Genomic DNA, 25,011 nt, shown 5'->3' with positions numbered 1-25,011 from the left:
TAAATTTCCTTAAAATGCTTGTCTTGCTTCACCTTTTGCAGTTTTTTCCCCCACAAATCTTACTGAAATGAGAGAACAGATACATAATGTTGGTGTGAAAACTTACTCTGATGTCTAGAAGGAACAGCCCCAAATCCTGAGGTCCATCCTTATATATGACTAGATATGGAAAATATACTAAGTTTCCCTGATAAATTTTTATTTCCTTTAACAACGATGTGAGAACTCTGATTATATGGATGAATCATCCCTTCTATCACTCTTAAAAATAAGAGAGAGGGAAAGAGGAAAAACCCGTGCAGTTCTTCCAAAAGAAAGCAGTGGGTGTCCATCTGTCAGGCTACACATTAAACCAAGAAGAGATTTTTCATTTTCAAAATAGTTTCTCAGGGTCCTTGGCGCTTTCTCCTTGTGAAATATTTACAGGAAACATACATTTAAAAAGAGAATCAAAGTAGAAACATAGAAACCCAAGTAAAACTCACCACCTCCATCCTCTTTTGCGCAAGATGGTCTACATTACCCTTTCTATAAAAAAAGAACAGGAAAATCTGGGGTTGAAGTAAACATCCATGCTCTGCCAGTTGGCGCCAGAAGTGTAGCTTTGAGACTGTAGAAAAGGGAGGGTGAGTGGTGATTGTGTCTGACTCGCTAGCCTCGAGAGCTTTCTTTCCCATTTATGAACTTCTTAAGTTTGGGAAAGACCAAAGAACAGCCTTTCCTCTGTTTATTTTTCAGAGTTGTCTAGCATGTATTTCTCAAGAATGGTCTACGAATTCCTTGCATCAGAATCATTAGAGAAGTTTGTTCAGTAAAGATTCCCCATACCCATCCCAGATTTACAGATTCAAAATCTCTGGTATTGGGGGCCCAGGAATCTGCATTTTAAATATCAAACCAGGTGATTCTTAGGCACATCAAAGTTTGAGAGAATTGACCTTGTAATCTGCCTTGCAACCACACCGTATCTCATTTTCCTCCTTCTGCATCAGAAAACAAGAGTTACTAGCTATCTTGTGAGCTAGAATTTGCACTGCTGGTGGACAAGACTCAGAGACATGGCTGCTGAGACGTGATTGGGGGCTCTTCCTAAGGTCCCTTCACTTCTGGTGAATTCTATATTCAATGTGAGAAGACAGAGAAGGGATTTCGGGTACCCAAAGACTAAGCAGCCTCTGATCCCAGTGGTCACGCAGAGCTCTCTAGTAAAGGGTTTTAGAACGCGTTCGATTACTACTGTCTCCTACCGGCCGCCGTCGGCCCTCTAGTGACGCAATACGACGTACAGTCTGGCCGCTGTCACCCTACTGCCAAGATGGCGGCCCACAGGAGCTGTGCTCTATGGAGCTACTGCGGTCGTAGGTGGTCGCGGGTGATGCGGTGCTGCGAGCTCCCCGGGTTTCGTAGCTCCTGGGCTGGGGGCCAGCTGGGTACGCGGCAATTATCCCAAAAGAAGGAGGCAACGGAAACACACTTCGGGTTTGAGACTGTGTCGGAGGAAGAGAAGGGGGGCAAAGGTGAAAGGGGCGAGAGGGCGGATGGAGGGATCTGACTATCTGCGATCTAGTTTCTTCTGCTCAGCTAGGAGTTGATTATACGTCCTGTTGACTTGGATGCGTCCTGTTGACTTGGATGCCGTAGCCTGTGCAGTCCTGACCTACGAAGAGTCACCTCAGCCTGACCCCTCAGAGCTTAGACGTCTCTTATTGAACACAGTAATTATCACTAAATCCCAGCAACCGGATGTTTATGATGTGCCAGGCACCATGCAGATATTATTTCCACTTCTCATTTGAACCTCCCGACGATGGGTATTGTTATCCCCAAGTTACGCATGAGGAAATTGAGACTGAAAGATTAAACAAGAACTTGCCCCGTTTAACGTTGTCAGTGGTGGGGTTGAAGTAAACATCCATCAGTGGGGTTGAAGTAAACATCAGTTTGGTGTGACCGCACAGCTCATGTTTTTCACCTCTTGCTAAAGGGTTGGACCATTTTTTCTAGAAAGGAAGAAGGAAACTAACTTCTCTGGGCCTCAGCTTCCAAGTTTTACAAGTAGGAATAATAGTAACCTTTCTCTTACAGTTATTAGAATTAGATTTACCTCATACGTTAAAGTATTTTGAACAACGCCTGGCACTTCATAACTGCCCAATAAAGCTTTGGTATTGTTGAGCAGTTTCTTTCTGTCCATTGTGCTATAGGCATGGGAAAGGAAAGGAACTGTTTTAAAACTCCAGCTGTATCACTTACAATGGAGAAGGTATTATGCCCATTTTACAGATGGGTTTGGCGAGGCTCTGGGAGTTTCCTTCTCTTGGGCCTTTGGTCACCAAAGAAATAAAGAGAAAGAATTAACAATGGAATGTCCCATCCTTTAAAAAAAATTTTTAACGCTTTATTTATTTTAGAGAGATGGAGAGAGGCAGAGTGTGAGAGGGGGAGGGAGAGAGGGAGACACAGAATCCAAGCAGGCTCCAGGCTCTGAGCTGTCAGCACAGAGGCCTACATGAGGTTCGAGCCCACAGACTGTGAGATCATGACCTGAGCTGAAGTCGGACACTTTGCTGACTGAGCCACCCAGGCGCCCCCTGTCCCATCCTTTTAAAGACTAGTTGTCTTACCTCTCACCTCTGCCTTACTAAATACATAGCTCTACTGTAACTCTTTGAATATTATTTTAAATTAACATTTATTTCACAGAACTGTGAATCCCCAGAAAGCTAGGAGAATGGCTTATTCATGTCTATATCCTTAGTGCTTGATGCACATTAAAATACACAAGCTTGATAACTGCTTGTGAAATAAGAGGGGCCAAGTAAAACAACAGTAAACTTTTATTAAGGACTTGAAACATTTTTACATACTTTACATTAATTCTTATAAATACAACCTTATGCGGTAGGGGTTATTAGCCTGATATTATAGATGAAGAAACTGTTGAAACAGATACTAAGTCACTTGCCCAAGATTCTGCTAATAAGTGGCAAAATTGGGGATTTGAACTCAAGTGGGTTGAATTCAGGTGGGTTGCTTCCGAAATGACAATAATGCCTAACCTCTGTGTTGTACTTTACAACATATAAAAACATCTCACACAATGACAAGCAAGGAAGAAGTTACCCACTGAGCTAAATATAGATCTCCCACATTGAGAGCCAACATTGAAGTACTGGCAGTCTTCCTTTGGGACAGTATTGCAGGACCATGTATGCACACTGAAACCTTGTACAATGATCTTAATTATCAATGAGAAAAATGGCAACTGTTCCATGACCTCTAAAAATTATTGAACATCAAGGGCACCTGGCTGGCTAATTGGTGGAGCATGTGACTTTTGATCTCAGGGTCATGAATCCAAGCCCCACATTGGGCATAGAGCTTACTTTAAAAAAAAATATTATTGAATATCAAAAACTCTCTCACTGTTAGTTATAAGTGTATAGGGCCAATGAAACAAATCATAAAGTCAATATTTATTTAGCACACTATAATTTAAAATTAGGTTAAAATTTCTTTATTCTTTTTATTTATGTATTTTTTTAAGTAGGCTCCACTCCCAACCTGGGGCTTGAACTTACAACCCTGAGATCAGTTTGTGAGCTCAAGCTCTACTGCTGAGCCAGCCAAGTGCCCCCAGATTAGGTTTAATTTTAATTTATTTAATGTAAAGGCACCTCGATGGCTCAGTTGGTTGAGTGTCCGACTTTGGCTCCGGTCATGATCTCACAGTTCATGAGTTTGAGCCCCGCGTTAGGCTCTGTCCCTGAAGCCTGCTTCAGATTCTGTGTCTCCCTCTCTCTCTGCCCTTCCCCCACTCTCTCTCTCTCTCAAAAATAAGTAAACATTACAAAAAATTATAAAGATGTAATACACTAAAAAATTATTTAATGTAGTCAGAAGTTTCAAATTTTAAGTTTGTTTTTCTTACTGAGTTCAAATTCTAATAAAAAAATTAGAAACATTGTTTTATTCCTTCGTAAGAAAAAAATGTCTGAAGAGTAGTTTGGACAGTGTTTGCTACCTTCTGGTCATAGAATTTACCATAGGGAGCAAGCCTCTGCTCTATGCCTTGGAAAATTGCCATGCTCCTTTCTAAGTTTCAATCAGCTTGTAACATTTTTTCTTTTTACTTTTCATTTTCTTCACGTTTCATGAAATATCCCCAGGAATTCCTTTAGTGTGAGATTTTTTCACTGGCATCATTTCCTCTGGGATATCTTCATCCTTTTTGTCACAACCACATCCTCATTTACATCCATAAGTTCACCCTTCACAAAGTTTTTCCAGCTGCATAGCTGGAATCTCTGGAGTATCAGTGTAGCCAGCTGTTTCTCCTCCAATCCCATGGACATTTCACTTCCTGTAAGACCACTTTTCATTTCTTTGCGGTGCTTTCATTTTCAGTGGCCAGTCTCCTCTTTGAATTATCTAGTTTTGTAAAATGCCGCAGGCAGTTTACTGAGAGATAAGGAGGTAACACAACTATATGCTTTGCTATCTGTGTGTGAACTGAATGACTGATGTGCAGTGACCTAGCAACCGCTTTGGTTACTGATCATGTCTGTTGTTTACAGACTGATTTAGGAACTGAAGAACTACCAGTGGAATTTGTACTTTATGCGATTACTTTGATATACCATTGGGACTGAATGATGTTGCTGGGGGGCTGATGTTATTTAACTAAGCCACCATAACTGAAGTTCACGTATATCAGAACCATGCAAGCCAAAAATTGCTTATACTCAGTGGGTTGAGCCTTAGTGTCCCTCAGGACCCCCAAAAGATGTTGAAAAGAAAAAAGCAAGCTTGGAGATCCTGGGGTTGAGAGAGGCATTCAAGATTGAGTTAAAGGAGGGGCTCTACAGTCTGTTGATTCAGTAGAAGAGTGATGGTTTGGATCACTGCAAATGTTTGGAAATGCAGCACATTTCATATGAAATTCAAAACATCTTTCCATTACCTATTTCAGCCTTATGGCAGGGTGATACGGAGCTGACACTGAGTTTTTCATCTTATGGGCAGAGAAACAGGTGTAAAGCAGTTAAGTGTAGCCTGTGCTTTAAAGTGTCTTGGATAGTAAATTCCTTTTCCAGTTAGCTCAGCTCCCACATTCACCCTTGATCCTATTAGATTTATGAGGAGATTTATGAGGGCCCTCTGCAATGTAGCTTGGCCCCAAGTTGTACCTGAGGTTTTTCTCTGTGACCCCAGCAGAGATGAGGTGAGGCCTTCCCATCTATTAGCCATGTCTTTCTAATAGTTTTGTTGTTTTCTATTATAATAACCATTAGAAAAATCCCATACTCCTCATCCTCCAAGAAGTGGAAATCTATTTAGTACCAAGTAGGTTTGTGGCATTACTATGGGGTCTTGGTCCTAGATAAAGGTAACTAAGACAGCAGAAAAGAGGTTGGTTTCTTAGATAGAGTAATTTTAAGTCTTTTTAAAAAGAGGCTAAGGGGTAGATTGAGGGGGGGCACCTGGGTGGCTCAGTTCATTCAGTGTCCGATTTCGGCTCAGCTTATGATCTCACAGTTTGTGAGTTTGAGCCCATACTAGGCTCACTGCTGTCAGCGCAGAGCCCACTTTGTATCTTCTGTCTCCCTCTCTCTGCCCCCACTTGCACTGTCTCAAAAATAAATAAAGATTTAAAAAGGGGGAGTAGATTTGGGCATCAAGCATTATAGCTTAACTTCACCTGACAAAGACACGCAACTTCAGGGGAGAAAAGCTTCATCCTCTTTCATTTAGGACTTCCCCAAGTTAATCTTGTTAATAGCACAATTAATTGTGTTGTATTTCTCCTGTGTCAGTCTATCATGTGTTTGAAAGTGTGGCCAAGAAGTATGATGTGATGAATGACATGATGAGTCTTGGTATCCACCGTATCTGGAAGGATTTGCTGCTCTGGAAGATGCGCCCATTTCCTGGAACCCAGCTGCTCGATGTTGCTGGAGGTACAGGTAATGTCCAGTCAAGAATCCTTGAGTATCAGTGAGTGTTATTTTATAGAAGTTAGTGTTTCTTGTTGGACTGAGCTAGCTTACCTACCATTAGGCTGAATATGGTAGTTGAAAATCAATATACTACTTTTTAAAAATATTTTTGTTTATTTATTTTGAGAGGGGGGAGGGGCAGAGAGAGAGGAGAGAGAATCCTAGGCAGGCTCCACACTGTCAGCACAGAGCCTGATGTGGGGCTTGAACTCACGAAACTGTGAGATCATGACCTGAGCCTAGATCAAGAGTTGGACACTTAACTGACTGAGCCACCCTAAAAATTTTAGGTGCCCTAAAAATCAATATACTTCTAAGAAAGGTTTCACTAAATGTCACTCAAAAGCACAAAATATCAGCTTTATGCCTATCATTTTTCTAAAATGCACAGGGTTACAAAGTAAATAGATTACTTTTTACTCCAATGACATCTCACCCTCTACTTGACCATTTTCTTTTTTTTCTTTTATTTATTTTTATTTTTATTTTTTATTTTTTTAATGTTTTTATTTATTTCTAGGAGAAAGAGAGAGACAGCGTGAGCAGGGGAGGGTCAGAGAGAGAGGGAGTCACAGACTGAAACAGGCTCCAGGCTCTGAGCTGGCAGTCAGCACAGAGCCCGACGCGGGGCCCGAGCCCACGAACCGCAAGATCATGACCTAAGCGAAAGTCGGATGCTTAACTGACTAAGCCACCCAGGTGCCCCTTTTTTTTTCCTTTAAAAAATTTTTTTATTGACGATAAACTATTTGTAAAAAAAATAAATAAATAAAATAATAAAAGAGAGTCTGGTGGAAAAAAAAATTATTTTTTTTTTTAATTTATTTTTGAGAAAGAGAGAAGAGCACCAGAAGGGGAAGTAGCAGAGGCAGAGACAGAGGAATACACAGAATGTGAAGCAGGCTCCAGGCTCTGAGCTGTCAGCACAGAGCCCAATGTGGGCTCGAACTCATGAGCTGTGAGATCATGACCTGAGCTGAATTTGGATACTTAACTGGCTGAGCCACCCAGGCACCCCTAAAAAAGACATTTTAAAAATACATAGCTACAAATATGCTCATTGCATCATTTTTAGTAGTAGTGAAAAATTGGAAGTAACCTATTTCTGCCTCAGTAAAGAAATTGTTTTAAATTAAAACACATCCCTTCTATGAAATATTGTATAGCTATTTAAATGAATGCTATAAATACTGGTGAAAAGTTCTCAAGGACATATTCAATAGGAAGAGAAAGAAAACAAGTTGTATAACTATGTGTAGAATATGATCCCTGTGTTAAGTTTTAAGTTGTTTCATAGAACTACATATAAGGTACTTAACTATGTAGAAAAGTAACCAGAGAATAACTAATTTATTGGAAAGACTGGAAAAACTTAAGATACATTTCTTGGGGTGCCTGGGTGGCTCAGTCTAAAGGTTAAGCATCTGACTTCAGCTTAGGTCATGATCTCATAGCTTGTGGGTTCAAGCCCCGTGTCTGGGCTGACAGCTCAGAGCCTGGAGCCTGTTTCATATTCTGTGCCTCCCTCACTCTCTCTGCCCCTCCCCAGCTTGCGCTCTGTCTTTCTCTTTCTTAAAAATAAACATTAAAAAGAAGTTTTTGAAAAAGATACATTTCTTGCAGATAGCGTAAGGAAAATAAAAACAACATTATAACAAAGGAAATGTGATCCTAGAAAGCACCCTTTTACCCAAACAGTATTTACCTGGTCATGATAACATAAACACTTGATTTTCATCGTTTAGACTCTCACTAACAAAGCAGAGGAGACAGTAATTATAGCGGTAGAGCAAACAATACATGTTATCAGTCATGACAGCATTAAAGTTCATACAACAGAAGGTTGAAGGGATTCAAGAGGCACCATCTGTAGTTGATGAGACAGAAGTAAAATATTAATTAGTCTGTTACTCTAGTTTACAAAGGAATCTATGAGGAACTATGAAATGTGATACGAATATACTGGGAAGATGGAGGCAACCAGAGATGAGGGGTGAGATATCACTATAAATGTGGTAAGTAAAGAGCTGGAACCGACAGAAGGAACAGCTGGAAGAGTTGAGAAGGAACTGGTATCCGGGGAGTTGAACAGGGTGTGGGAAGTGGTAGGGCAGAGACCCATTGCTGGGAACTATACCCTTATGTTGCTTTCCTAACAATTATTAGTCAGAGACTGGAAGGGCTCCCACTAAGCACTTAACACTGGTTACATCTGGAGAGGGTATGTAGAATGGAACTTATATGTTTTATGTTAAATATTTAGATGAGTCATTTATAGTGAGAATGTGTTCATGCATGACACATTTTTTTTTTAAGTTTTTGTTTTTGTTTTAAGTAGGCTCCATGCCCAGTGTGGAACCCTGTGTGGGGCTTGAACTCATGATGCTGAGATCAAGACCTGAGCTAAAATCAAGAGTTAGATGCTCAACCAACTGAGCCATCCAGGCACCCTAAAATGTTTTCAAGAATATTAGAAATTAGGGGTGCCTGGGTGGCTCAATCAGTTAAGCGTCTGACTTGGGTTCAGTTCATGATCTCACGGTTTGTGGGTTCGAGCCCCACATCAGGCTCTGTGCTGACAGCTAGCTCAGAGCCTGAAGCCTGCTTCAGAGTCTGTATCTCCCTCTCTCTCTGACCCTCCCTTGCTCACGCTGTGTGTGTGTCTCCCAGAAATAAATAAAAACATTAAAAAAAAATATTAAAAATTAACAGGGAACCAAAAAAAAAAAATTAACAGGGAACCTGGCTGGTTCAGTTGACAGAACATTGCAACTCTTTTTTTTTCCTTAAATTTTTATTTTAGAGAGAAAGAGAGTGAGAGAGCACAAGCAGGGGAGGGAGAGAGAGAGAGAGACCTAAGGGAGAGAGAGAGAGTGCTCCACACTCAGCACAGAACCCTACTCAGGGCTTGATCCCACAACCCTGGGATCATGACCTGAGCTGAAATCAATAGTCAGATGTTCAAGCAATTGAGCCACCCAGGCGCCCCAGATATCTGACTCTTGATTTCAGCCCAGGTCATGATCTCATGGTTTGTGAGATGGACACATTGAGCTCTTCACTGACAGCATGGAACCTGCTTGGGATTCTCTCTCTGCCTCTCTCTTGGCCCCTCCCCAACTCGTGTGCACACACGCTCTCTCACTCAAAACAAATTAATTAATTAAAAAATAAATAAAATCTTGAAAAATACATTAGAAGGGACACCTGGGTGTCTCATTTGGTTAAGCATCCAACTAACTCTTGGTTCCAGTTCAGGTCAAGGTCTTGCAGTTCATGGGTTCGAGCCCCGTATTGGGCTCTGCACTGGCAGCACAGAGCTTGCTTGGGATCCTCTCTCTCTCCCTCTCCCGTTTGCACTTGCTCTTTCTCTCTCTCAAAATTAAATAAACAAGCTTTAAATATATATATTTTTTAAGTTTTTAAAAATTGATGTTTTTTTTTTAGTTAACTATATAAATGAAGAAAAAACTTCAATTTTTTTTTTAATGTTTTATTTATTTCTAGGAGAGAGAGAGACAGCATGAGCAGGGGAGGGTCAGAGAGAGAGGGAGTGACAGACTCTGAAACAGGCTCCAGGCTCTGAGCTGGCAGTCAGCACAGAGCCCGACGTGGGGCTCGAACCCACGAACCGCAAGATCATGACCTGAGCGAAAGTTGGACGCTTAACCGACTAAGCCACCTGGGCGCCCCGAAAAAACTTCAATTTTTGTACACTCCTCAAGTCCTGTACCTTTGTTTCTCTGTTTGAGTTTTGGAAATGCTGGGGTTTTGTTTGTATTTGTGTTTGCATCTTTCCTCCTGTTGACTTCCCACAGGTGACATTGCATTCCGGTTCCTTAATTATATTCAGGCACAGCATAAGGGAAAGCAGAAGAGGCAGTTACGGGCCCAGCAAAATGTATCCTGGGAAGAAATTGCCAAAAAGTACCAAAATGAAGAGGATCCCTTGGGCGGTTCCCGGGTCGTGATCTGTGACATCAACAAGGAGATGCTAAAGATTGGAAAGCAGAAAGCCCATGCTCAAGGATACAATGCTGGTAAGCCCTACAGAAAGTAGACAGGGCAGAAATATCTGTGTGTTTTTTTCTTTTCTTTTCTTTTTTTTTTTTAACATTTATTTATTTTTGAGAGACAGAGCAGAGCAGAGGAGGGGCAGAGAGAGAGGGAGACACAGAAACTAAAGTAGGCTCCAGGCTCTGAGCTGTCAGCACAGCCCAACACCTGGCTGGAATCCACAAACCAAGAGATCATGACCTGATCCAGAGTTAGACACTTAACCGACTGAGTCACCCAGGCGCCCCATGTTTGTATGTTTATGAAATGAGATATATAAAATGTTGACATGCTTTATTTTTCAGCTTTCAAAAATGTATAGATAGGCAGGAGTCAACGATGATTTGCATGAAATCATCGTTTGTATGATTTGTGTACATTATCTCTGCAACCCAGGGAGTTAGATTATCAGCCCTGTGTGACTGAGCGGATGACCAAAGCCCAAAGAGCTGAAGTGTCTTACTCAAGGAACACAACTTTTAAATAGGCAGATCCCAATTTGGAGCTGAATCTTCTGATCTTAGCTCTTAGGCCCTCAGACAGAAGTTTTGGTTTCAATTCCCAGCAACTCCCTGCTGCCCCCAGTGCCCTGTTGTTGAGCCCACCCGTGTCCCAGCAGTACTCAGAGAGATTGACAGATGTGGTAGCTGAGAAGGTGCTCTGTCTCTAAAGCAGAAACATGCCCTTCAGACACAAAGAGTGGGAGCAGCTGACAGCCTCCAGCTCTTACAACTGTTAGGCGCTGCCTCAGCTTCCAAGTTAGGCTCTCTTCTGGCACGGCTCCAGAGCTCCCTGTTGGCTTGACCGTGGCTTTATCAGCTCTGCACTGAGGTCTGTAGGCTTGACCTGCTCAGTCTGGCTTCCTCTTCCCTAGGTGTTCTCCCCTACACTCCCCCTCCAAAACAAACAAAAAACCTTTTGCACTCCTCCATCATCTCAGTCTTCCTTCCTTCCTTCCTTCCTTCCTTCCTTTTCTTTCCTTTTCTTTTCTTTTCTTTTTTCTTCTTTTCTTTTCTTTTCTTAAATTATTTTATCGGCATCTGTTTTTCAGAGGGCCCACCTGACAGAGTTAAGAAACACCCATAGGGGCGCTTGAGTGGCTCAGTCAGTTAAGCGTCCGACTTCGGCTCAGGTCATCATCTCACGGTTCGTGGGTTCGAGCCCTGCGTAGGGCTCTGTGCTGACTGCCAGCTCAGATCCTGGAGCCTGCTTCTAATTCTGTATCTCCCTCTCTCTCTGACCCTCTCTGCTCACGCTGTCTCTCAGAAATAAATAAAAACATTTAAAAAAAGAAAGAAATACCCATAAATAGTGTTCTCAGTAGCAGATGACAGTGACTGCACGTCTCTGGGAAGCCACTGCAACCTGAAAGTGGACAGTTTGAGCCCCTGGCTTAAAGATGTAGACTTCACATTTGGCTTTCTGTTTGTTTTCATGTTTTTGTTTTGATGTTTTAAAATACTTTCTCCCAGTTCTTTCCAAGTAGAATAAGGCTCTGGCAGCTGCACGGCACCCCCATTTAGCCCGCTTGTCACAGCTCCTGCACTGCCCTCTACCCCACTGGCCAAGCACTGCAGGCACAGCCATTGGGACAGGACAAAGGAAATAAAGTCCCTCAGGTCAACATCTGCGTTCCTGGCCTTCCCCTCCCCCACCAGGAGTGTCTACGGTTATTTTAGTTCAATTCTTCCTTCTCCTCCTCCTCCCACCCCCAGAACGAGCTGCCTAGACGAACCACAGCCCACTTGGCCTGCAAGATGAAGGGCTCTTTTGTTAACCATCCGCGCTGATCAGAAAGCAGACAGTCCCTAGTGTTTTTAGACAAAGGCACAATGTTTCCTTAATCCTACTGAAAAACGTGTTTCCCTTCCCTCTGGTGCTTAGCCATAAAGAATGGAGAACAAAGCTAGAAATGATAGGCAGGGTTCCATTTCTGGAATCATCTCTTCCATAGCATAGCTTGCCCTTCAGCCTCTCCCAACTGCCAAGACAAATCCACCAGCATAGGAATTACGCAGTGCTGCATCGGACAGTTTTCTTTATCTTTCCTCCTGGCTTTGTCAGTCTCCGATAATGATGTGCTTGTAAAAACTATCATGCAAAAAGAGTTGAGACTAAGGAAGATCCTAGATTTTATTTTGTAATAGTAGAAGTTAACGTGAATGGCATATTTATGTGTAGCGCTGTTGTTTTATTCATATTGTACATGGAGTACTTCCTCCCCAAATGGAAACTCTGAGGGCAAGCACTTTAAACAAATTATTTGATAGGTTATAAACATGATTTGTTTGAGAGAACTTTTGGATTTTGGAAAAGTATTAAGAAGAAAGTAAATGTTACCTCTAATTGCAAATCATTCTCATTTCCTTTTTGTGAAATCAAAGCCTTCCTGTATATATAAATTTGGTATCCTGCCCTAATTCAGCATTGAATCATGAGATTTTTCCATGTCATTAAAAATTCCTTAAAATCATTATTTATGATATTCTCCTGTATGGAGGTGAATCATGAAGATTTCACATAACCAATTTACATAAGCAATAACCAGTTAATCTTTCATTTTTTTCTAGTGTTTTTGCACATAGCACAGCATTGTAACATCCGTATTTGTAAATATCTGCATGTATTTGTTAATTTTTTTACCTTCTATATAACCGTGGACAAATGTTTAAACTCTCTACATTTCATGGGGCGCCTGGGTGGCTTAGTCGGTTAAGCGTCCGACTTTCGCTTAGGTCATGATCTCGCGGTTCGTGGGTTCGAGCCCCGCGTCGGGCTCTGTGCTGACTGCCAACTCAGAGCCTGGAGCCTATTTCAGAGTCTGTATCTTCCTTTCTCTCTGACCCTCCCCTGCTCACGCTGTCTCTCTCTCTCTCTCCTGGAAATAAATAAAACATTAAAAAAAAAATTAAAATAAATAAATAAACTCTCTACATTTCAGTTATTTTATCTATAAATTGGAGAGAATAGGGGCACCTTGATGGCTCAGTCAGTTAAGCGGCCAACTTCAGCTCAGGTCATGATCTTACTGTTGCGGAGTTCAAGCCCCGCATTGAGCTCTGTGCTGACAGCTCAGAGCCTGGAGCCTGCTTCGGATTCTGTGTCTCCCTCCCTCTCTCTGCTTCTCCCCCACTCATGTTCTGTCTGTGTCACACTCCCTCTCTCAAAAATAAGCAAACATTAAAAATTTTTTTAAATGGAGAGAATAAAAACCACCTTACAGTAGGAGGTAATATTCCATAGCTGTTGATAACACAGGCTCTGGGATAAAACAACCTCAGTTCCAGTCCATCTGTATGACCTTGGGTAGGCTGCTTTAACCTTTCTGATACTCGAATTTGCTCATCTAAAACATGAGGATGATAATAAGAGCTATCCCACGGAATTGGTATGAGAATGTGATACAAGTAATGTATGTAAAGTGATAATATAGACCTTGCCATCAAGGGCTCAGAGCAGCTGCTAAATGAAATGATGGTGGTGATGTCAGTGCCCTCCTCCTAAAAACCAAATAGCTGGCTTAAAGGGTATGCTTACTTTTATTTTATGTATGCTTGTTAAATACTGTTAGTTGCTTTCTAGGAAGGTTATTTTCATTTTCTTTCCTCTATAGAGCTTTCCTTCTATATTGCATTTTATGTCTAATTTGTCACAAGTTGACTAATATCAAAGCCAAATTGGTATCCTTAGAGGACACAGCCATTCTTTTATGGGGTTTCCTTGGGTGTTTTCTGAATTTATGACCAGACTTGGGGCGAGACACTTTGATTCTCCAACAGAACCAATATAACTAGGCTAAATTGTGTACTTCCAATGCTTCCAATGACCCTCTGATACTCTTATTAACTCTACCTTACAGATGAGGAAACAGACGAAGTAGTTTATTCAAGATTATATAGCTAATACATGGTGAAGCTGGAATTAGAATCCAGGCAGTCTAACCTCAGGACCTGGGATCTTAACCACGGTACTTCATACAAAACATTTAGTTGGGTAAAAGTTGCTTGATGGGGGGTACAACCAAGTATTCATCATGTTCTACTCTGAGACCTTTGGGGAAAGAACTTCCTGCTGACTTCAAGGAATCAAATCCTCAGGGGGACAGGACACCTTAAAGCCAGTAGCCAGGAAGCCAGTGATGAAGGCAGGTGTGTGATGGTTTCTGATACCACGTATATGGTATTTGCCCAGCACCAAACCGTTCTCCAGTTCTCCCACGCCAACTAGGTGTCCAGTGGTTCAGTTCAATTGTGACACCGACTCCCAGAGGTAGTCTGAGATTCCACAGATTTAGAGGCTCACTACTACATAATCCCCCCAACTTCAGAAGTCAGCCACCAACGGGGTGTCCAGGTTGCCTATTCTTCTGCCTTCTGACTACAAATTGGGGGGTTCCTGTGATGCCCTTTTCAGGTTTGACAATTCACTGGGTGCAGAAGAGAGAGCTACCCAGACTGAGACTAGAAGTGATTGTTCTCTTTCAGGACTTGCTTGGGTATTAGGAGATGCTGAAGAACTGCCCTTTGATGATGACAAGTTTGATGTTTACACTATTGCCTTTGGGATCCGGAATGTCACACACATTGATCAGGTATGAATGGCTGCATCCTCCACCTGAGTGACTCTCACAGTATGAGAGTGACTTTCACGTGGCCCCGTGGAAAATGAGGAAGGAGGGAGAGATTCTTCACTCGACCCAACTCTTGAGTGGAATGACCATTTCAGGCTTAGGGACTTCAGTCCTTGAAGTTGCCAGTTTTCCTAGTCACAAAATTGAAAAAGACCAAGACCACAGAGCAGATCCCCATAGAAGCCTTTGTTGCTTGGGTTGGTATTCACATCTTTGAGCTGTCAGTTTCGCTCTGGCATTTCATCTGATTCCTCTCATTTGTGAAGTTGTCTGATCCTGTGTGTTTGCAGATCAAGGGCATTTCAAAGGCTGACACAGAAAGAGGCAGTCAAACACTTTTGGCAGAAAGTAGTAAAGAGTAGTGGGTTCCTCTGTAGGGAAAAGGGAACATTCAGCTTGTAATCTGATGCAGCTCTGTTTTTTTCTTTTTGTTTTTTAAGATTTTATTTTTAAGTTGGGGCGCCTGGGTGGCTTAGTCGGTTAAGCGTCCGACTTTCGCTTAGGTCATGATCTCGCGGTTCGTGGGTTCGAGCCCCGCGTCGGGCTCTGTGCTGACTGCCAGCTCAGAGCCTGGAGCCTGTTTCAATCTGTGACTCCCTCTCTCTCTGACCCTCCCCTGCTCACGCTGTCTCTCTCTCTCTCTCCTAGAAATAAAAAACATTAAAAAAAAATTAAAAAAAAAAGATTTTATTTTTAAGTAATTTCTTTTAAGTTTATTTATTTTGAGAGAGGGGAAGAAAAAGCATTGAGTAGGGGAGGAGCAGAGAGGGTGAGAGGGAGAGAGAGAATCCCAAGCAGGCTCCGTACTGCTAGCGCAAAGCCCAATGTGGGGCCCAAACCCACAAACCCTGAGATCATGACCTGAGCCAAAGTCAAATGCTTACCTGATTGAGACCCCCAGGTGCCCCTATTTTTAAGTAATTTCTGTACCCAACATGGGGCTCAAACTCAGAACCCCAAGATCAAGAGTCTCATGCTCCACTGACTGAGCCAGCCAGGTGCCTCCTGATGCAGTTCTTTATTTCTACTTCAACATTCTATCCCAAAGCATTTGAAGACAATAGGCAAGGCACCACGTTTTGGTTCTATAATGGGGGCTCCAGTTATCTGGTTCCTCTGCTTTCCGTGGGATTTTTTTTTAATGTTTATTTATTTTTGAAAGAGAGAGAGAGAGACAGAGTGCAAGCAGGGAAAGGGCAGAGAGAAAGGGAGACACAGAATCCGAAACAGGTTCCAGGCTCTGAGCTGTCAGCACAGAGCCTGACATGGGGCTTGAACTCACAAACCATAAGATCATGACCTGAGCCAAAGTTGGACTCTTAACTGACTAAGCCACCCAGGCGCCTTGGTGGGATGTCATTATGGTACACTTCAGCTTGGTTTTTATGACCTGCCTGTGTATGTAGCCAGTTTATTATTTCTTTTAATTAGAAGCATTTTTTGAATAAGTTCAAAGTACAAAAAGTTGTATCAGTGAAAGTATGCCTCCTATCCATGTGTCCTAATCATTCAGTGCATCCTCTCCCTCCAGACAATCACCAATTTCTTGTGTAAATGTTTTTATTGGTTTTTTTCTTAGATATTAACATATGAAACATTTTGTTCATTGCTTCTTTTCGCTTAAATATAGATCTTGGAGGGGCGCCTGGGTGGCTCAGTCAGTTGAGTGTCCCACTTCAGCTCAGGGTGTGATCTCGTGGTTCAAGAGTTCAAGCCCTGCATTGGACTGATATCAGCATAAAATCTGCTTTGGATCCTGTTTCACTCTCCTCTCCCTCTCTCTCTCTCAAAAATAAACATTTATTTTATGCATATCCCAATAGATGTGTTTCTATAAAATAGGTTCTTTGAAGTAAAATTGCTAGCTCAAAGAGGAATATCCACTGTGATTTAAATAAGTAATTATAGGGGTGCCTGGCGAGCTCTGTCAGAGCTTGAAACCCTTGATCTCGGGATGTCAGTTTGAACCCCACGTTGGGCAGAGTTTACTTTTTTTTTTAATGTTTATTTTTGAGACAGAGAGCGCAGCAGAGGAGGGGCAGGGGTGGGGGTACAAAGGATCCAAAGCAGGCTCTGCGGTGACAGCAGCATGCCCTTTATGGGACTTGAACCCATACACCATGAGATCTTGACCTGAGCTGAAGTAGGACGCTGAACCAACTGAGCTACCCAGGTGCCCCAAGAATTTACTTTTAAAAATAAAGAAAAAGGGGGTGCCTGGGTGGCTCAGTCAGTTCAGCATCTGACTTTGGCTCAAGTTATGATCTCGAGGTCCCTGAGTTTGAGCCCCGCGTCAGGCTCTGTGCTGACAGCTCAGAGCCTGGAGCCTGCTTCAGATTCTGTGTCTCCCTCTCTCTCTGCCCCTCCCCTGCTCATACTTTCTCTCTCAAAAATAAAGAAACATTTAAAAATTAAGAAAAAAATTCTGAAATAAGCTTTTAATAAATTGTGAAACCATGTGGTTGTATAAATCCAAATGCTCCAAGTAACCTTCTCTTTGTGCCAAAAAATTTAGAATAGCATAGGCTTATTTCGGCTACTACAGCTCTCCAGCTGAGAAATGCTAACTTTTATAATGCCCACTAAAGTTAAAGCTGTCTTGGCCTCATGGAATTGAGCGAGTTCTGCTGAGGAATATTTTCTCTTGTTCCTTGTCTTGCTCAGGCACTGCAGGAAGCCCATCGAGTCCTGAAGCCAGGAGGACGGTTTCTCTGTCTGGAGTTTAGCCAAGTGAACAATCCCCTCATATCCAGGTTGGCAGTGTTAACAGGGCCAAATTCTCATTGTCTAGCCAAGGCTTTCCCATCCCCAAATGGATAGAAAATAGCTAGGAAGAGAGAAGCATTGAGTCTCTAGGGGACCCCGTGCCACCTCAGAGGTCAGCCAGTTCTGAATGACAACACCAAAGCCGGAAGAGTTTCAAAGGCTCAAGTTGGCCCACAGATATATTTTGTTTGGCTCATCCCATTTTAAGAAATTGCCTTAGATGTTCATGTAAAAAATCAGGAAGTTTTACATGAAAACCTGAATTTCCAGCTTCACTTGAGGAATCAAATATATGGCAACACTGAGTAAGCACCTATTCCCACATGCTAGTAGTCAGAGCTGGGTAGTATTTGCCCCATTTGCCCCTTCTCCACTTTTTTTTTTTTAAGTTTATTTATTTTAAGAAAGACAGAGAGAGAACGCAAGTGGAGGGAGGGCAGAGAGAGAGGAGGACAGAGGATCCAAAGCGGGCTCCAGACTGACAGCAGAGAGCCTGACATAGGGCTCGAACCCATGAACCTGCGAGATCATGACCTGAGCCGAAATCAGACACTGGACCAACTGAGCCACCCAGGTGCCCCGCGCCTTCTCTTTTATGCTACTTCCTAACTGCACCTAATTGTACCTTGTCACCACATCCTCACTACTCCAGGTCTTGCACCTGGCCCAGAGCACTTATTTCAGGTACTGATCCCTACAAGGCATTTGGATTTATGACAGTAGGCCTAAAACGTCTTGCTTCTTATCAGGGGTCATGTTCTTATCTTAATCTTTTGTCCTTTTGTTTAGGCTTTATGATCTGTATAGCTTCCAGGTCATTCCTGTCCTGGGCGAAGTCATCGCAGGAGACTGGAAGTCCTACCAATACCTCGTAGAGAGTATCCGACAGTTCCCACCTCAGGTACAAAACCATTATTTTACAACAAAGGCCCTAGAGTTTAAATCCAGGTGATCCTTGCTGTATCTTTCTTTGTGTTTCAGGAGGAGTTCAAAGAGATGATAGAGGGTGCAGGTTTTGAGAAGGTGACTTATGAAAGTCTCACATCAGGTATTGTGGCCATTCATTCTGGCTTCAAACTCTAACTCCTTTACCGTCCTGGAGTGCGAACCAGTCACATCCTGTCAAAAGCCTGGAAGTAAAGGCTACTCTGGCAAGTGAGACCAGCAGCAGACCATCTCCTCCTAAGGAGGTGTGCTTTGGACTCTTGTTCTCAGGTGACCAATCTCAAAGTGGTAGAACCAGATTCTTGTCACTTTGAGCTGCTTCAGGTCTTCTCCCAGAGGTATTTGGTCTATATTTTGTGCTGAACTCCTGCTAATTTTTCTTGGCTGTGCAGTGTGTGGTTGAAGTAAAGCCAGCACTACTTCTCATTTTTGAAGTGCATTTGTAGCTTCTCTGCTGGAGCTACCTTCCAGAGGGATAATGAATCATTTGAACCCAATGATGATTTGAACCAGAAAATATCCTGGCTGTACCTGAGTCAGCCTTTCAGCCTAGGACTAAGTCTGGGGCCAAAAACCCAGCCCAAGCCAGAGGCTAACAGTCACACCTAGAATTATGAAGTGAACCACGGAAGGCGTTTACAATTTGTGTGGTATTTGTTATTTCTTCTCGGGGAGGGGCTGGTGAGGGAACTACATTTTTGTCATCACTCAGTCCTCTTCCACCAAAACCACCATTGTATCCTCAGTGCCTGTCATGAAGAAAATAACAAGTCCTTGTTGAAAGAATAAATGTACCAGCAAACTCCTGCTTTTGTGTTTTTTTATTTATTTCTGAGAGAGAGACAGCGTGAGCAGGGGAGAGTCAGAGAGAGAGGGAGACACAGAATCGGAAACAGGCTCCAGCCTCTGAGCCAGCTGTCAGCACAGAGCCCGACTCAAGAGCTCGAACCCACGAACTGTGAGATCATGACCTGAGCTAAAGCCAAACAGTCGACTGAGCCATCCAGGCGCCCCCCTGCTTTTGTGTTTTATATGGAGAGCTTTTTTTCTTTTTGAGAGAAAGAGCGCGCTTGCACACACAAGTAGGAGAGCAGGAGGGGGAGGAGCCGAGGGAGAGAATCCCAAGCAGGCTCCACTCCCGGCATCAAGCCCAACACGGAGCTCCGGCTCACAATCGTGAGATCATGACCTGACCCAAAATTAAGAGTCGGACATTTAACTGACTGAGCCGTCCAGGTGCCCCTCCAGAGCTTCTTTATCAAAATACATTTGAAGGCTTTTACAGCCAAAAAAAATTAGTTTTCAAACTATCTAGCCTACCCCTCCTACCCCCACACCCCCCAGTACTAAGGAGCAGAGCTGGGCACAGCACTGGTCTCCTGGGTACAGTCCATTTGATGTTAAAGTGAGGCCATAAATATTGAGAAGTGAATGAAGCTTAGGGTTTTTAAGAAGCTTTAGTAAGAAATTGCAGAAAGCAACCTGTGACTTGGCTGGCCATGTGCTTATTGTGGTTAATTAGTTCGAGGCTATTTCAGAAGCCTTCAGATATATGCCGTGTTTTGGTCTGGCCCAGTAGGGATCATTTATGTACCTTCACTCACAAGATCTTGCCCTGTTATTGAAAAGCTTTCAAGGGTGCCTGGGTGGCTCAGTCAGTTAAGCATTTCAGCTCAGGTCATGATCTCACATGACCTGAGATCAGGCCCCACCCTGGATTCCGAGCTGACAGCATGGAGCCTGCTTGCGATTCTCTCTCTCTCTCTCTCTCTCTCTCCCCTTTCCCTATTCACACATGCACGTACTCTTAAAAAAAAAAAAGGCTTTCAGACACAGCTATCTATATATAACAATCTGAAAGAATAACAAAAGAACATTTGACAAAGTGCTAACCCTTAGAAAAACTTTCAGTTTACATTTTCTCAGCCAGCTGGAGCCCTTTAGCCTTTGAAATTAGAGTTAACAAGCGGCAGAAACTGGAAGGAATTTCATAAACCATCAACCCAGTTCTATTTCCCTGGCAAAGTGGTTTTCTCACATCTGAATCAAAAACAGGGCTACCTGTGTGGCTCAGTCATTTAAACATCTGACTCTTGATTTCGGCTTGGGTCCTGATCTTTCCATTCATGGGATCAAGCCCTGCATCTGTGTGCTGACAGCCCAGAGCCTGCCTGGGATTTTCTCTCTGCCCCTCCCCTGCACCCTCTCTCTCAAAATAAACATTTAAAAATAAAATGTTGAAGGCTGCCACTTTCAGGCAGTAGATATGGGCCTGATCAAATTAGAACACCCCTACCCCCAACGTCCAGCCCTTTGTGGACTTAAATCAGCTCTGGGGTCTATTACTGGAAGACTATTTGGAAGTAGGGCTAACTATACAAGATTGATACAGCTTTAGAGACTTCAAATTGAAATATAGCCAGGTCACAAAAAAGAAAAATGAATTATGGGAACATCTTCAGTCTGTTTATATAAATACAAAACTAAATCAACTCCGTTGTACTGTTCCACAGAATCTCATCCTTCTTTCCTGTGGCAAGCAAGGGGAAAATTCTCCCATCTTAACTACGATAAAACAGGAAAAATAGTTTGCCTCTTTACCCTGAAACTTTCCCAGTCCTAACATAGCTCAATTTCACTATGATTCCTAAAACCCCAAGTTCCGGATTTAAAACCTCTCCCAAAGATACTACAACCTAATGCTGCTCTTAAAATGGAGTCCTCTCAACTCTATCCTCCCCTTCCGTGTCAGCAATAGCTCAGCTGCTCAGAAATCCTAATTGCATCTCACAGATCCAAAGTGAAACAAAAAGCCTTACTTCACAAGAACATTGAAAGTAACCTAGGGAAACTAGAAAGCTAGGACCTTTCTTGCAACTTCCAAGAGGAGTGTGGGTTGTTTTAGCCTCTGGCATGTTTCCTTATACCTACAAAAGCCAAGTCTGCTGTATTTGCTTTTCTTCATAGAAAAGACTTAAGTCTTCTTAAAATCGATAGCAGGAAACCTTTAATGAAAGTTACTTATCCACAGCTTTAATTGGGTCTTTTAATGAAAGCCTCAATTCACATTTAATTGTTAATGGGGCTTCTAAGCACAGCTAGTTAAAGCACAGCACAGCAGGCTTACATGTTTAAATTCCTGCAAAGACTTTATTAGAATCACATGGAGGGCTGCTGCTCAGAAACTTTCATTTTCCTTTTTAAGACCACTTTTAATCTTTTGAGCGTCCTTTTGGGACAAGGCAGGAAAGGAGGGGTGGATAGCCCATACCCCAGCAAATTTCTCATTAGCTCAACTTTGTAATTGGCTTTACAGCCACAGAAAGCTTCAATAAAGTTCTACACATTCATTCATCATCACCTCCCAAGGCCTGAGATCCAGAACATTCTACAGTGTCTTTTAACAAAATGAACATTTAAGGATAGTATTTATCAGATTAGCCATAAGATTTAATCTGAAAGTTTCTCTGCCATGCATTTCTCAACATGCACTTCTGAGTAGTTATTCTTCCATGCACAACAGCTGCAGGAGGGGACAGATTAAAGACTCAAGAGCACGAGGAATACGCCAGTCTATTAAATCCCACAGAAACCAACTTCAAGGCCTGACCCCCACTAACCTACTTAGGATCAAGTGATAGGCCATTTTCAACCCTAGATTTGAACAAATCGTAACTAACACATACTTCTCCAACAGATTTATTTTTTGAAAGGAATGGATTTTGAGGAGGAAAAACATGGGATAAGAGGTATGGAATAGAAAATAAATACAAATGTAAGCTGTTTTGCTAATTGTTTTATAACCACAACAAATTCGTACAGAGAATGCCCTGTACAAAACAACACAATAAAAGGTTCAAAGATCAAGGTGTTCCCCTAGGCAAGGCTGAAGATTTCAGTCTCTGGTATTTGGAATTTAGGCTGCAGTCCCTGTTTTTGGATGGATCACTGGGTGTGTGACACAGTCCATGCGATTAACCAGATTTGAACAGAAGAATGGCCACTTGGCCCAGGTAGAAGTAGATGAAGTGTTTGGTTTCATGTGTCACGTAACTACCGAAGTTCCTCCCCACGATGCAGTGCCAGGTGGGGTTGTACTTCTTGTCAAACTCCTGGTGGGGGGAGAGGGGAGAAGAAAAAGAGAACACACTAGAATTTCAGTGCTAAACCAGAGGTCAGAGTTTGCCTCCTAGATTAGCAGAGCCTGTAGGAGCAGAAAGGAGGAACGTTAGCATCTGCAAATTCTTAGCATGAAAGAATGTTCCCCAGCTCCAAGTCGCCTACATAGTGCATTAATGCAAACATACTTGCAGTCTGAGCTAAGCTGAGAATGGGGGTTGGGGAGGTAGAAGGCAGAAAGGGCAGCCTCAAAGGGCGCTTTGTTATCACAGTAATTTCACCTTCGTATCTTTTATGATATTGTTAATTAACAGCAGGAGAGAACAGTTCCAGTTTATGTCATGTGTAAACAGAACAAGTGATATCCTACTGTAGGTCACACACCACAAAATCCAAACGGTCAATAGTTAGCTGAAAATACCCTATTCCTTAACTGCACTCCAGAATCCATGAAAACAAAAGAGGTCCAAAAGGGCAAAGCCTCAATTAGCATCTAAACCTCTGTGGATCAAAATTTAAAAAGGGGCAAAATCCTTTGCAATCCACTGATCCTACAGAAAGAATGCTAGAAGCAGAATCTGACAGCCACCTGGTCAGATTTTATCCTTCATGATAATTTCAATAGCCCTCTCTTCCACATCTATCCTGATGATGCCCATCTACCTACCACCTGGTACACAAAGATGGCAAATTGCAGAAACAACTTTCCCTATTTTCCCCGCACCCCAGGGGGCTGAGGACTAGAACGCCCGTGATAATTTCTTTGCTTAGGTGACTGTAAGGCAAGTGCCAAAGCTAACCTTTCTCTGTAAAATTCTTACAATTCTGTGTTGAGTTACACAAAATTCGGCTCTCATATAGGGTGTGCAGTATGAACATCTTTCAGATCTACTGGAGTAATATTCTTACAAGCTAGATGAACGTACTGCTGAGTTGGTCAAAAAAGGTATTTCTGTTCCATCTCAAGTCTCTCATCTCCGTATTCTCAACTGGGAACCCTCCCACGGCTTAGGCTGCCAGCTTCCTTCCCTTCCAGAAAACACAGCTCGGAGAAATTGGCAGTCCTGCCAGCTTTCTACAGAATGCTATTTACCAAGCCCTCGCCCCAGCACCCTAACCACCACTACCACCCACTTTTCCTCAGCTGCCGACTGAACTCCCCACTGGAAGGCTGGCAACACGTCCCTCCGACCAGGCTGGAAACACCCACGCAGCCGCCCCCGCCCCCTCCGGAACACCCAGATGGATCCTCCGCGCAGGAATCCTGCAGAAAGGGGAACCGCTGCTCCCCGATCCTAGAAACCGTTGCTAGGTGGCGCTTTCCCCCCGCGGAGCTGGGTAATAAAAAAACTTCGGGCGCCGAGGGTCTGGTCTTCTCATCAGGAGCGCAGAATTCATCTGCGTCCTTTCTGGAACCCTCTACACCGAGCTGCCCTGCGTGCCTCCAAGGACCTCTGCCAAGCGCTCTGGGGACGCAGCACCGGGGAGAAGGGCTAAGTTGTAACTCGCCCCAGCTGGGCGCAAACGGCCCGAGCCCCCCGCCCGCACCCCGTCCTCACCTTCTTAATATGGGCCGCAATGTCCTTCTCTATGTTGTATTTCTCCAACGCCTGAGTCGCACACTCCACCGAGTCCTGTTGCATCTCCTCCGACATGTCGGCATTTTTGATCACGGCCTTTCGGTCACACATGGTTACCTGGGGGGCGAGGCCCGGGCAAGGGGTAATAAGTTGGGGTGCTGGATGCGCCTGAAGCGCCAGCTCCCCCAGCCCATTCCTCCCGCCCCCCACCCCACTTCTCAGAAAGCGCGGGCCGCGAAGACCGAACGGCGAGAGAAGTCCGTCGGGGGATGTAACCAGGCGAGGAAGCCCACTGTAGGCCCCGAGAGTCCCTCACCGAGGAGCAGGGGGTGGCCAACTGCAACAGTCTCCTGGGGGAGGGGCTGACGACGCTCACACCCGCCTGAAGCTACCGTCGCTACCGAAGCCGTGGCGCATCTAAGGAGCCCCACGCCAGCCGCCGCCGCCTAGTGCCTAGGCCCCGCCCTGCTCCCGCCGGCCCCGCCCCCCACCGAACGTCCCCATTGGCTTGACGCAGTCCCCAGGACTCTCCCATTGGTCCATGACCTCAATGGTTCCCTCAGGATCTTTCTCCTGCATTTTGTTGCGGACCACAATGCATCTCTCGCGGCGTCGGTTGCCCCGGCAATGGGCCGCACGCGGTGAGGCCCACACACTCCGAAGGTGGAGCTGGGGCGGGGTCTTAAGGACCACCCAGAGACCAGAGGGGTGCGAGGGGACTTTGTGCCCAACCCGGGAGAAGTGCCTTGAAATTTTCGAAGGTTGTCCCAGGGTAGGTTCTAGGATATCTTGGGAAGCTGGGTGTCCTACGTACCTCCCACCTCCACCCCAGGTCCAAGGATTTGGGGATTCTGACTGAGGTAACCAGTCTCTTCACTGACAAGGTATCTCTGAAGGAGGGCCGGCTTTATGAACA

At 43.7% G+C, this 25,011-nt stretch overlaps 2 protein-coding genes across 2 annotated transcripts; one reads left to right on the top strand and one right to left on the bottom strand.

Moving 5' to 3' along the window:
* The first annotated feature begins 1,279 nt into the window (after positions 1-1,279).
* COQ5 (coenzyme Q5, methyltransferase) lies at positions 1,280-19,198 on the top strand. The gene is made up of 7 exons (XM_039225226.1): positions 1,280-1,517; positions 5,817-5,966; positions 9,818-10,039; positions 14,540-14,646; positions 17,350-17,438; positions 18,241-18,352; positions 18,433-19,198. Exons 1-7 carry the CDS (start codon positions 1,316-1,318, stop codon positions 18,532-18,534), a joined length of 984 nt encoding a protein of 327 aa, XP_039081157.1. The 5' UTR covers positions 1,280-1,315; the 3' UTR covers positions 18,535-19,198.
* Positions 19,199-22,079: 2,881 nt separating this feature from the next.
* Positions 22,080-24,529, bottom strand: DYNLL1 (dynein light chain LC8-type 1). The gene is made up of 3 exons (XM_039220540.1): positions 24,412-24,529; positions 24,075-24,212; positions 22,080-22,508 (listed from the first exon to the last, which is right to left on the bottom strand). The coding sequence occupies exons 2-3, from the start codon at positions 24,204-24,206 to the stop codon at positions 22,371-22,373; spliced, it is 270 nt and encodes an 89-aa protein (XP_039076471.1). The 5' UTR covers positions 24,207-24,212; positions 24,412-24,529; the 3' UTR covers positions 22,080-22,370.
* Between the last annotated feature and the right edge of the window lie 482 nt (positions 24,530-25,011).

This window comes from Hyaena hyaena, unplaced genomic scaffold, assembly GCF_003009895.1.
Source record: "Hyaena hyaena isolate Hyena2069 unplaced genomic scaffold, ASM300989v1 scaffold_0, whole genome shotgun sequence".
Classification (NCBI taxonomy): domain Eukaryota; kingdom Metazoa; phylum Chordata; class Mammalia; order Carnivora; family Hyaenidae; genus Hyaena; species Hyaena hyaena.
The sequence above is the reverse complement of the archived record's forward strand: the minus strand, read 5'-3'. Positions and strand labels throughout refer to the sequence as shown.

Coding starts and splice junctions, on each gene's coding strand:
- DYNLL1 (XM_039220540.1), bottom strand. CDS start 24,206: ATGTGTGACCGAAAGGCCGTGATCAAAAATGCCGACATGTCGGAGGAG. Junction 22,509..24,074: donor TTGCGGCCCATATTAAGAAG/GTGAGGACGGGG, acceptor TCCCCCCACCAG/GAGTTTGACAAGAAGTACAA.
- COQ5 (XM_039225226.1), top strand. CDS start 1,316: ATGGCGGCCCACAGGAGCTGTGCTCTATGGAGCTACTGCGGTCGTAGG. Junction 5,967..9,817: donor CGATGTTGCTGGAGGTACAG/GTAATGTCCAGT, acceptor GACTTCCCACAG/GTGACATTGCATTCCGGTTC. Junction 18,353..18,432: donor TCCGACAGTTCCCACCTCAG/GTACAAAACCAT, acceptor TTTGTGTTTCAG/GAGGAGTTCAAAGAGATGAT.